Source organism: Natator depressus, chromosome 2 (assembly GCF_965152275.1).
Source record: "Natator depressus isolate rNatDep1 chromosome 2, rNatDep2.hap1, whole genome shotgun sequence".
Taxonomy (NCBI): domain Eukaryota; kingdom Metazoa; phylum Chordata; order Testudines; family Cheloniidae; genus Natator; species Natator depressus.
In genome coordinates, this window is record NC_134235.1 from 143720763 (window position 1) to 143732990 (window position 12228).

Sequence of the window (12228 nt, forward strand, 5' to 3'; positions counted from 1 at the left end):
AAAACTCTAGTAAAGGTGATGAGGCTCTTGTTCCCTCAAGTCTCTGTGTTAATCATTATGATCCTTGTCTCATGAAAACTCAACAGCCTGATAAATAGTTCTGTTGGTTTCACCCACTGCTAAGATTAAACATGTCATTCCTGGTTTACACCTTCTTCTTTCAAATGTCTTATTTCTGTAGCCTGGTCAGTCATCTCAGGGATCAAAGAGCCCAAGCCCTCACAGCCATACCACCTTCTCCTCTTTTCCCCACCTCCTTGGGACTCCATATTTCCTGCATATGGCAACACTATCACCCTCTTGGCAACTTAATAGTGACCACTGAAAGGATGCAGCTGAGTTCCCAAAAAGTGATCCTTGAGGCTGGCTGCAAAGCCATAATCAAACTCCTTTCTAAACCACTCACCCACTGATTCACACCAACTAGCTGTCTCACACCTCAGGGCCTCCCACACCCTAGTGTTCTGTTCCTCTCAAAACAAGATTCCCCGCTTTTCTGTACCAATTATGTCTTTCTTCTCTCATTAGCCACCCTTCTACTGTGGCTAGATGAAGAAGGAAATCAAAATTCCACCAGCTCCAATGGTCTCTGTTGTGGAAGTGGCAGAGAGAAGAATTCAAGACTGTCCTCTAACCCCAAAGGGTGGTCACGCAACAGTACAAATCCTTTCAATCCGCCACTTATCAACAGTCAAACTCTCACACTCAAAAAGAGTGGCTACATTCAGTGTTACACTCCAAGCCTCTCACACCACAAACTGCTCACATTTCTAATCCTACTGTTACTTATAATCAGTCTGCCACAGAGACTAACCCACAGGCACACTCTCACCATGGGATTCTTTAAATGATTTTTCCTTTGCTGGCCTCTCACCACAAAAAGAGAAACCACTTTATCCATAACTCACTCCTTCTCCCTGTCTAAATCTCTCAACACCATTAATCCACTATCAGCACCACTTTACACTCATCCCCTTAAAACACAAACATGACAATATTGAGCAAATGAACTCAGAAGTGTGAAGGTATGATCTCAGCCCAGGTGCTGAGGCCCAGCTGGCCCTGGTTAAAGGTAGAGTTTCCATGAGTGTGATTGTAAGTTGTGGTGCCAGCTTCAGGTCCAGTTGCAGGGGCAAAGTGGCTGAGGAGACTCCCTGTTTAAAGTCATAACCCCCCAATAGCAGTCCCTATTGGTGGTAAAGAGCTGCAATGAATATTTTCCAAATCCTCCTAGAAGTGCATATTTTTTATTATTCTGTACATTTCCCATTTCATAATCAGTGAGAATGTCAACATCCTCCAGCAGTCACATCAACACAAATGTCAGTCCCAGTCATCTGAATCCTACAGCCATCCCACACTTGCCCTAATGACCCAGAAAAAAACTTTTATTAAAAGCCAAGCTAACACCATAGCAGGACAAACTCCCTAGCTGGTCACAAATTTAAAACAAAAAGTCATTTTAGGTGCTGGGCCTACGATGTCAACATTTTCTTGTTTGTTTGAAATAATGAATCATAGAATATCAGGGTTAGAAGGGACCTCAGGAGGACATCTAGTCCCAACCCCCTGCTCAAAGCAAGACCAATCCCCAATTTTTGCCCCAGATCCCTAAATGGCCCCCTCAAGGTTTGAATTTACAACCCTGAATTTAGCAGGCCACTGCTCAAACCACTGAGCTATCCCTCCCCCCCTGAAAAGGAAAGCAATCTGCTTTCAACAGATATATCTTGGTAAACTTCCTGCAAGAGACATCCTCTAAATAGTGCAGTCAAAAAGCATTAAAATATAGGGCCTAATTCTCATTGAGAAATATTCTGGATGTCTTCAGAGAGTTCCCCACTTTTTTAAATCAAAAAGGCTACATTGTGACTTGGACCATGCACAGTTTAAGGGATGGTAAGATCTCTGTGCATGCTACTGGGCACTGCGGTCTGGGTGTACAAGAGTACTGCACTCCTGCTTCTCAGATAAGCCAGTGCAGGGCTATCATAATTTGCTGTTAGCTTATACTGGCAGCAAATTTCTTCATCCCAGAAAGGTATCTGTTATGCACAGTGACTCCTTGGCTGGTGTAGCTTATGCACCACCCATTGCTAAGGACTGTGGCTAAATAGTCTAGCTCAAAACCTGCCATGAACAAAATGATTGCAAATAAATGCAAACCTTCTACAACAATCTGAAGATTTAGGGACATATGTTACTTTTTATGAGTGCATTAGTATGCTCATTTCTCACTAGTAGTGCGTGTTTACAGTGAGATACAATCCACACTTTATAGATGGTGACTTTTTACATAATGAATAACTTTGTAATGATATTCCCAGCTTCAAGGCTGGGTAATAAATACAGAGAAGCTTTTTATCTGTAGGTAACTGGTTTGAATCTAGCCCAGGTCAGTAGTGATCTCTAATCACTAGTCACTAATTACTATCTGGCAGCTATCTGATGACCTAGTAATTCTGTGGAGTCAACGTGGATACTAGTGGACCCACAAAAAACACTCTTATAGTTGGACTGTTCTGCACCCAGGCTGGTAGTCTCACCAGAAGCCAAAGATTGAATTCGTGGAGTTAGAATTATTCATTCAGTCCAGAAACTGTAAAAAATGTTGATAACGCACATAGGTGAGGAAGCTTGTACTACTGCTGTTATCCATGCTGTACCTGTTCTCCAGGAAGAGGCTTCTAGTTCTCAGGGCTGTCAGTATGGGACACATCACAGTCACTAAAGTCACTTCAATAGCATATCTTTAATTTTTGTAAAAACTCATTTCTTCCTGCTGTCAGTACAGCTAAGTGGAGTACAAAATTTTCCTTCTAAACTATTGCAGAGATACATCTCTGCTAATGGGAGTTGCATGCTCACCAAGGGAAGAATGTATTCTAAAGCAGCATATGCCCAGCATGTGTTACACAGTGGATCTTGACGTTCCAATGGATAGTAACAAAAATCAGTTTAGTTTAGTTACTTAAAATATTTGTTTTATATAAAAAGTAATGAGTTCAGATCCTGTTAAAAGTTATGATTTTATTTTAAAAATTTGTATAATTTCCTTAATGCCAAATGATTCTCTTACTTTAGTTTGAAGTCAGGGAGCCCACTTGTGGAGTAAGGTATTAGTCAAAGTGAGTAAGATTATCTGAATCTGGCCCTAGGTTTTCAATGTGTAGGGCTAGATTTTTGTCTTCAGGCAAAATCTTTAGGTCTGAGCCAGTGGTGGTGCATAAACTGCCTTACTCTGGGAGTAGCTTCAGGAAGTATTGTGACTCAGAGACATACCTGGGATTTTTTCTCTCCTGTTTCCTCCTTGCTCCTGCGGGGGAGGGAGGTGTGTAGAAAAATTAATGCTATCCTGCGTACCATCATTAAATTTCTACCCCATTCTGCTGTAGTAAGAAGAGAGCCTGAGACATAAACCCTTGTATTAGAGGCCTGGTATGAGGCAGGACCTGCTCACAGAATCTGGCAAGAACAGGGCGAATATTGCAGAAATGCACATTCTTAAGAAGTACGAAGCACAGACTATTTACGCAAACACATCCCGATATCAAGGATGATACAAAAACATTCCCCAAGGATAACAGGGACACACTGACCCCTCCTAAAAGATATGGTCAGGATGACAATACATAATAGAGATATTTTGATCGAACCAACATGTGCAGGGTGGTTACTACGAAGATCGGGGCACTAACTAACTATGTCAAAGGGAGAGTACTAACTTGTTTGTATCAGGGTATAAAGATGTACCTCAGAGGGACTATCTTTGTCTGGCCTAGGGACGAATGGAAAGTCCCGCCATTCACTGAGCTGGTCCATTGTTAAGGGCTTACATTTATTAGTGGTTCAGTAGAGTCTGCAGGATACTAGTACCATGCTTTGTTGACAATAAACCTGGCTGGCTGCTTTTGTCTCTTACCATATCTTGTGGTCATTGGGCGGTTCGCTCGAGGTCTGCCATGCCAGTTGTCTGCGCAGGGCTGGGGCAGCACACAGAGGGAACACATACACACAGCCAAACATCTATCAACATCTAACCACATCAGCATTGGCTCAGCTACTCTTACCAGCAAGGTGGGGGTCAGAACCCAGGCTCCAACCACTCTGTCCATTTCCCACCCAGTCACTGCCCACCTACTTTAGAGCAGAAATAACTTTGCTTACTACTACTCACCTATACCCAAGGTCCAGATGGCTCAAGTGGGAATGTGAGCTGGGGGTTACTCCCCTGAATGGGTATATAGTCTGAATCACAATCTACTCCTTAATTATCTTTGGGTATAAAGAGGGTTAAACAAGTGTTTGGTGAAAATGCAACATACGTTGCTGTCATTTTTTAGTGTTTGTTGTTACATGCAGAGTTGGTAGCCTTCATGCCAGGTGTCTGCATCAGACTGAATTTTCTTTTGGAAAGTTTCAGCTATAATGGTCAGCTCTCTCACAGAATGAGTGTTGGGAAAAAGATATAATTTTGATCTCAGAAATCATAATGAAATGATTTTAAGAAGTCCCACTGTCCCCGTGATTTTCCCTGGAAATGCTCCTCTCAGCTGGCATCAATCACCAGAACTGAGATCAGGGAGACTCACTCTTTCCTGTGATCTCAGTGCTCTCCCTGCTGATGCCAGCAGTGTGAAGGAGGAGAAGTATGTTATTGAACTCAAATGCAGAGGGGGTGAGGAGCAGAAGGGAAGACAGGGACATAAACAAGTAGACTAGGTTGGGAATGGTATTACAGCAGAGGGAGGTAGGAAGGAACTTGGACACAGGAACAGAAGTTTTATAACCCTTAGAGCACATGATCCTCCAGAACATGTAATTAAACCAGGATACCCAAGTCTCAACATTCTTCTGCTGTCTAGCAAATACCTGTAAACCTAAATGAGTATCTCACCTCTCCCCTACTAGCTAGACCGCATAGAGGATAACAGCCTACTTCTGCTAAAAGTTCTCCATTAGGTTGAGTGACAGAAGACTGTGCTGTCTAGCTAAATATCTCAAGCCTGCTGATTACCCATGTGGGATCAAGATGATTAAAAAATAATGGAATTTGTTTTTTGTTTGCTTGCTAGAAAATTACATTTATAAAACCCTAAGTTTATGTTAAAAGAATGTTAAGATTACAAAGTCAAGCATTCAAAAGTTAGGGAATGCCAAATGTACAGTTGCCTTTGTAACCCTAATGTTGTTTATATGGAGAGGTTGTATGTATAATATGTGTTACTTTGTGTCTAGAATACAAGAATTGTGCTCATCTATATCCATTAAAAAAAAACTATTAATTTACATTGTCAAGATACAAATTTTCACAGCATTCATATAATTGACTGAGATCAGTCTGGTGGCTTAGTTTTATAATGTCTTATATTTTTGTTGATATATTTTAACATTCCTTTAAAACAACTAAAAGCTGCATATTATAATCTTTTCTTTTTTTTTTTTTTTTAGGTATAGCAGCAATGCTTGTATCCTTCCTGGTGGGTTTATACTATAACACTATCATTGCCTGGGTGATGTGGTATTTCTTCAACTCTTTCCAGGAGCGATTGCCTTGGAGTGACTGCCCACTCAATGCCAACAGAACTGGTACAGATTATGAAATAGGATTTTCATTTCTAAAGCACTTTTTGTCATTAGCAATTAATTCAATAAGAACTTTTTTGTATAAAAATAACATAGCATACCAACTTTATCAGGGTTGTATGCAGTGTAGTTGCAGCCATGTCGGTCCCAGGATATTAGAGAGACAAGGTAGATATGAGGTAATATCTTTTATTGGACCAACTTCTGTTGGTGAGAGGGACAAGCTCTGTGTGGCTCGAAAGCTTGTCTCTCTTACCAACAGAAGTTGCTCCAATAAAAGATATTAACTCACTCACCTTGTCTCTCTAACTTTATCAGGGAGCATTTTGATATTTTAATATTTCAGTTTTGCAGAAAAGTATTCACTATACATTTTGACATTTTAAGTGAAATCTGTGTTCTGGAGTTATTATTCCAGCCTTTAGATGAAATAACTGACACATTGTAACCTCTTTAGAACCCGAGCCACTAGGAGAGAGTTGATACATGTATTTTCCCATATATACGGTATTTGCAAAAGTACAAGATCCAGTGCAAACACTAGTATTCAGGAGCACATTGGAGATTAGGAAAATGGAGGATTATTAGTACCATAAAAAAAAATCTTGGTAGGTTAAAAAAGATAGAGTTCAATAATGCTTTTGTATGCTTCATGGTATGTAAAGATAGAATGTACCCATTTTCCTCACACTAGCACAATCAAATTTTAAAGTTATAAAGAGCCCCACTCTGTATAAACAAACTCAGAAACATATGAAAATTAATTAAGCATCATCTTTGAAACTTCAGATTTCTGTCACAAGTGAAATTGATAGTTTTCTTTTAACAACTTTTAACACTGTGTCTGAGATTTTCAAAGATGCCTAGGAGCTTTCAAATGGTAAATGACCATCTAAAACCTTTAGGCAGCTTTGAACATTCCAGTCTGTGGCAGAGAAGAGAACAGATTGGAAATTATTTATCTAAAATATGAGAGGAGGCTGCAACATTTTGTGACATATGAATACGTCTCAGTGAGGTGAGACATGTTAGATACAACTTTTCAACTGCACTATTTCAGAAAATAGTAATCACTAATGACAAAATGTATGTGGCACAAGAGCTGCATATTCTGGTAGTCCAGACCAGAATGATATTTAGGTTAGACAGTTATAAAAGATCCAATTCTGGGTGTTGATCTCAGAACAGATTGCCTTGAACCAACAAGAAATGCTTAAATATTGCCCCACTACATGGAAAGACTAATGGTTGATGAACACTGACCGTGTGTGTATGAAGTAGTACAGAGATGGAAGTGCTCCCCACCCCCTTGCAGTCAGGCATGGTGTCTCAGGTGAGCCCCTGTCTCAGTTTCTTCCCATCTGGGTATAAGACCAAGCAGGCCTTTCTAGTATGAATGAGCAACCTCTTCTGATGGTCTCATTTATTGTAACAGAAAAAGGAAAACATAAATGAAAACTTCAGTCAGCTGCTCCACTGGGAACTCTCCACCTCTGGTTTAATCAATCTTATATCTTGCCTTTCTAGCCATGGAGTACTCTCAGGCTGAATTTCCTGCTGGAAGCTTGGGCCTTTCCTGGGTTTTTAGCTGGCTGCCACTCTTTCCCCTTTGTTGAGCTAATCACTGGTAGCTTCCAAGGAGGTTCCACACTCAGTTTGTTCTCCAGGGCTGTTCCTGTCCCTTGCCTATTCCATGGGCCTCTGCTTTCCAGGTAGACATCACTTGGAATAGCTTCCTAACCAGCTCCCTTGAGAAGTCTCTTACCTCAGGAGCTTCCTCTGTCCTGGCTTCTTGACTAAGCCCTCATGAGCTTTTATTAGGCCCAGGTATTTCTTACCTAATTAACTGCTTTCCAGCTACTTGGGCAATTAACTATTTGCAGGTACATCTGGGGTGGGTCACTCTCCTTAGCAGATCCTGTCACAGGTGAAGCTGGGTGCCTTACCCCCACCCCCATAGGGGCCAGCTACCCTGTGACGTATTCCCCCCCCCTTTTAAAAAATGAACATTGCCCTTCCCAAGGCAAGATTCGGTATTTGCCTATGTCTAAATGGGCTCAACTAGGGTGACCGTATTAAACACATTCTCCAGGACTGAGACATAGGTCACCTAGCAATCATTTCTTCCAGCCAGGGAAGTCCTTCTCATTGACAAGGAAGTCTGCAAATCCTTTAACCATTCTTCTATTCTCATCACCGAAGTACGACAATATTGCAAGTCATGTTCGCCAAAGTCCTACATTGGTTGTGTGGCAAACAAACTCCTCTATAGTTTTTGGTACATCATAATTCAAAACCAGTTGTACATTTCGTATGGCCAGTCCTCTGATTGCATCAGAGATAATTAACAGCATTAGTCTCTCACCATTGGCAAACCTGAGTCAGGCTGCTTCTTGATCTTCTCAGACACAGCCTTCCAGGATAGATTTTCAGGTACATCCTTTGGAGTTAATGTTGTCTTACATCTAGCCTAATTCTCCCTTGTAGTTTCTGATTATTACCAATCTAATCTTTTTTCCTACAGCCTTCAGTAAACAGCTTATGAGAGCCCATTTCTGAGCCTCTTGGATCCACATCACTTCATGTGTGGTGTTATCCACTGGAGAATCACCTTTACTCTCCTCCCTTGAAGGGTCCCAGTTTACCTTTAAGCTAGGCTTCTTTTTAGCTCCACTTTGATTAGGGTTTTGTACTGCTGTTTCCAAAATCTCTGTCTCAGTCCTTCCTCTTATACTTCAGCTCCTTTTTGGGGATGACTTTCTTCCTCACCAGCCTAGCAGCTTTCCCTTTCAGGGGTTTGAGGCACTGCCTCACCCCATCTGTCCTGTGTTGTCTGACATTTCCTGGGACTCAATCCCCTCTTGAGGGCTGCCTTGTCACCCTCTAGGAGTTCAATTCTCTTACCTTGTGTCTTGATAGCATGGGACTGTTGAAGGATTTTTCATGGAGCTCCCTCAGATCCTTCAATAACAACAAGTACTGTCATTCCCTGTCATTTGCTTTTATCATCAGATAGGCTAACTCTTGCTTTCGTTTCATGGCTTGAGACAGGGTACAGTCTCTTGAGGGGTGTATTTCCTCTATTTCCTTCAGCACTACCCACATTTTGGTCCTGTAGTGCACTGAATTGTGCTGTGATCAGAAGGAGACCCCATTGACCTGAAGGCATGGGATGCATTGTCCTAGGGATGTGGGGTTCCACGACCACCACTCCCAAGAGGAGGAGATGGATGGTAGTGGTCAGGGACTCCCTCCTAATGAGGATGGAGTAATCCATCTGCCAACCAGACTCGAGAAGTGTGCTGCTTGCCTGGAGCTAGAATTCAGAATGTGATGGAGTGGCTGCCAAGACTGATCAAGCCCTCGGATCGCTACCCCTTCCTACTTCTTCACGTGGGCACCAACGACATTGCCAAGAATTACCTTGAGTGTGTCATGCAGACTATGTGGCTCTAGGAAGAAGGGTAAAGGAGTTTGAGGCACAAGTCATGTTTTCGTCCATCCTCCCTGTTGAAGGAAAAGGCCCAGGTAGGGAAGTAAATTGTGGAAGTAAATATGTGGTTATGCAGGTGGTGTCAGAGAGAGGGCTTTGGATTCTTCGACCATGGGATGTTGTTCCAGGAAGAAGGATTGCTAGGAAGAGATGTGATCCACCTAATGAAGAGAGGGAAGAGCATCTTTGCAAGCAGGCTTGCTAACCTAGTGAGCAGGGCTTTAAATTAGGTTCACCAGGGGATGGAGACCTAAGCCCTGAGGTAAGTGAGGAAGTAGCATACCAGGAGGAAACAAAAGGAGGAGGGTGCAACAGGGGAGGCCTCCTGATTCATACGGAGAAATCAGGGCAATTGGGTAGTTATCTTAGGTGCCTGTACACAAGTGCAAGAAGCCTGGGAAACAAGCAGGGAGAACTGGAAGTCCTGGCACAGTCAAGGAACTATGATGTGATTGGAATAACAGAGACTTGGTTGGGCAACTCACATGACTGGAGCACTGTTATGGATGGGTATAAATTATTCAGGGAGGACAGGCAGGGGAGGAAAGGTGGAGGAGTTGCACTGTATGTAAGAGAGCAGTATGATTAATCAGAGCTCCAGTATAAAACTGGAGAAAAGCCTGTTGAGAGTCTTTGGGGTAAGTTTAGGGACAAAAGCAACAAGGGTGATGTCGTGGTAGGTGTCAGACCAGGAGGATGAGGTAGATGAGGGTTTCTTCGGATAATTCACAGCAGTTTCTGGATCACAGGCCCTCATTTTCATGGGGGACTCCAATCACCCTGACATCTGCTGAAAGAGCAATACAGCAGTGCATAGACAATGCAGGACATTTTTGGAGAGTGTTGGGGACAACTTCCTGGTGCGAGTGCTGGAGGAACCAACTAGGGGCCATGCTCCTCTTGACCTGCTTCTCACAAACACGGAAGAATTGATAGAGGAAGTAGAAGTGGGTGGCAACCTGGGAAGCAGTGACCATGAGATGGTCGAGTTCAGGATCCTGACATAAGGAAAAAAGAAGAACAGCAGAATATGGACCCTGGACTTCAGAAAAGCAGACTTTGACTCCCTCAAGGAACTGATGGGCAGGATCCCCTGGGAGGCTAATATGAGGGGGAAAGGAGTCCAGGACAGCTGGCTGTATTCTAAAGAAGCCTTATTGAGGGTGCAGGAACAAACCATCCTGATGTGCAGAAAGAACAGCAAATATGGCGGGTGACCAGCTTGGCTTAACAGTGAAATCTTTGGTGAGCTTAAACACAACAAGGAAGCTTACAAGAAGTAGAAACTTGGACAGATGACTAGGGAGGCATATAAAAATATTGCTCCAGCATGCACGGGTGTAATCAGAGAAGCCAAAGCACAATTGGAGTTGCAGCTAGCAAGGGATGTGAAGGGTAACAAGAAGGGTTTCTGTAGGTATGGTAGCAACAAGAAGGTCACGGAAAATGTGGGACCTTTACTGAATGGGGGAGGCAACCTAGTGACAGATGATGTGGAAAAAGCTGAAATACTCAATGCTTTTTTTGCCTCGGTCTTCACAGACAAGATCAGCTCTCAAACTGCTGCACTGGGCAGCACAGTATGGGGAGGAAGTGAGTAGCCCTCAGTGGTGAAAGAACAGGTGAAGGACTATTTAGAAAAGCTGCACATGCCCATGTCTGTGGGGCCGTATGCAATGCATCCAAGGGTGCTGAGGGAGTTGGCGGATGTGATTGCAGAGCCATTGGCCATTATCTTTGAAAAGTCGTGGCGATTGGGGGAGGTCCCGGATGACTGGAAAAAGGCAAATATAGTGCCCATCTTTAAGAAAGGGAAGAAGGAGAATCCGATCAGCCTCATCTCAGTCCCCGGAAAAATCATGCAGCAGGTCCTCAAGGATTCCATTTTGAAGCACTTGGAGGAGAGGAAAGTGATCAGGAACAGTCAACATGGATTCACCAAGGGCAAGTCATGCCTGACCATCCTGATTGCCTTCTATGATGAGATAACTGGCTCTGTGGATATGGGAAAAGTGGTGGAGGTGATATACCTTGACTTTAGCAAAGCTTTTGATAATGGTCTCCCACAGTATTCTTGCCAGCAAGTTAAAGAAGTATGGATTGGCTGAATGGACTATAATGTGGATAGAAAGCTGGCTAGATCATTGGGCTCAACGGGTAGTGATCAACAGCTTGATGTCTAGTTGGCAGCCGGGATCAAGCAGAGAGCCCCAGGGGTCGGTTCTGGGGACAGTTTTGTTCAACATCTTCTTTAATGATCTGGATGACAGGATAGATTGCACCCTCAGTAAGTTTGCGAATGACACTAAGATGGGGGAGAGGAAGATATGCCGGAGTGTAGGGATAGGGTCCAGAGTCACCTAAACAAATTGGAGGATTGGGTCAAAATAAATCTGATGAGGTTCAACAAATACAAGTGCAGAGTTCTGCACTTAGGACGGAAGAATCCCATGCACTGCTACAGGCTGGGGACCGACTGGCCAAGCGGTAGTTCTACAGAAAAGGACCTGGGGATTACAGTGGGTGAGAAACTGGATATGAGCCAAGAGTGTGCCCCTGTTGCCAAGAATGCTAATGGCATATTGGGCTGCATTAGTAGGAGCATTGCCAGCAGATCGAGGGAAGTGATTATTCCCCCCTATTCGGCACTGGTGAGGGCACATCTTTAGTATTGTGTCCAGTTTTGGGCCCCCAATACAGAAAGTATGTGGACATATTGGAGAGAGTCCAGCGGAGGGCAACAAAAATGATTCTGGGGCTGGGGAACATGACTTATGAAGAGAGGCTGAGGGAACTGGGCTTATTTAGTCTGCAGAAGAGAAGAGTGAGGGAGGACTTGATAGCAGCCTTCAACTATCTGAAGGGGGGTTCCAAAGAGGGTGGAACTAGGCTGTTCTCAGTGGTGGCAGATGGCAGAACAAGAAGCAATGGTCTCAAGTTGCAGTGGGGGAGGTCTAGATTGGATATTAGGAAAAACTATTTCACTAGTGAGGCACTGGAATGGGTTACCTAGGAGGTGGTGGAATCTCCACTGTCAAGGTTCCTCCCCCACTCTGAACTCTAGGGTACAGATGTGGGGACCTGCACGAAAACCTCCTAAGCTTACTTTCACCAGCTTAGGTTAAAACTTCCCCAAGGTACAAATTAAT

At 43.3% G+C, this 12228-nt stretch overlaps 1 protein-coding gene across 1 annotated transcript in view; it reads left to right on the forward strand.

Annotated features, from left to right (window-relative positions):
* Positions 1 to 12228, forward strand: part of LOC141982751 (sodium-dependent neutral amino acid transporter B(0)AT1) — an 84399-nt gene that overhangs the window by 34448 nt on the left and 37723 nt on the right. Inside the window, exon 3 of the mRNA XM_074945082.1 lies at positions 5452 to 5589. Within this exon, the coding sequence (XP_074801183.1) occupies positions 5452 to 5589 (138 nt within the window). The remainder of the gene's footprint in view (positions 1 to 5451; positions 5590 to 12228) is intronic.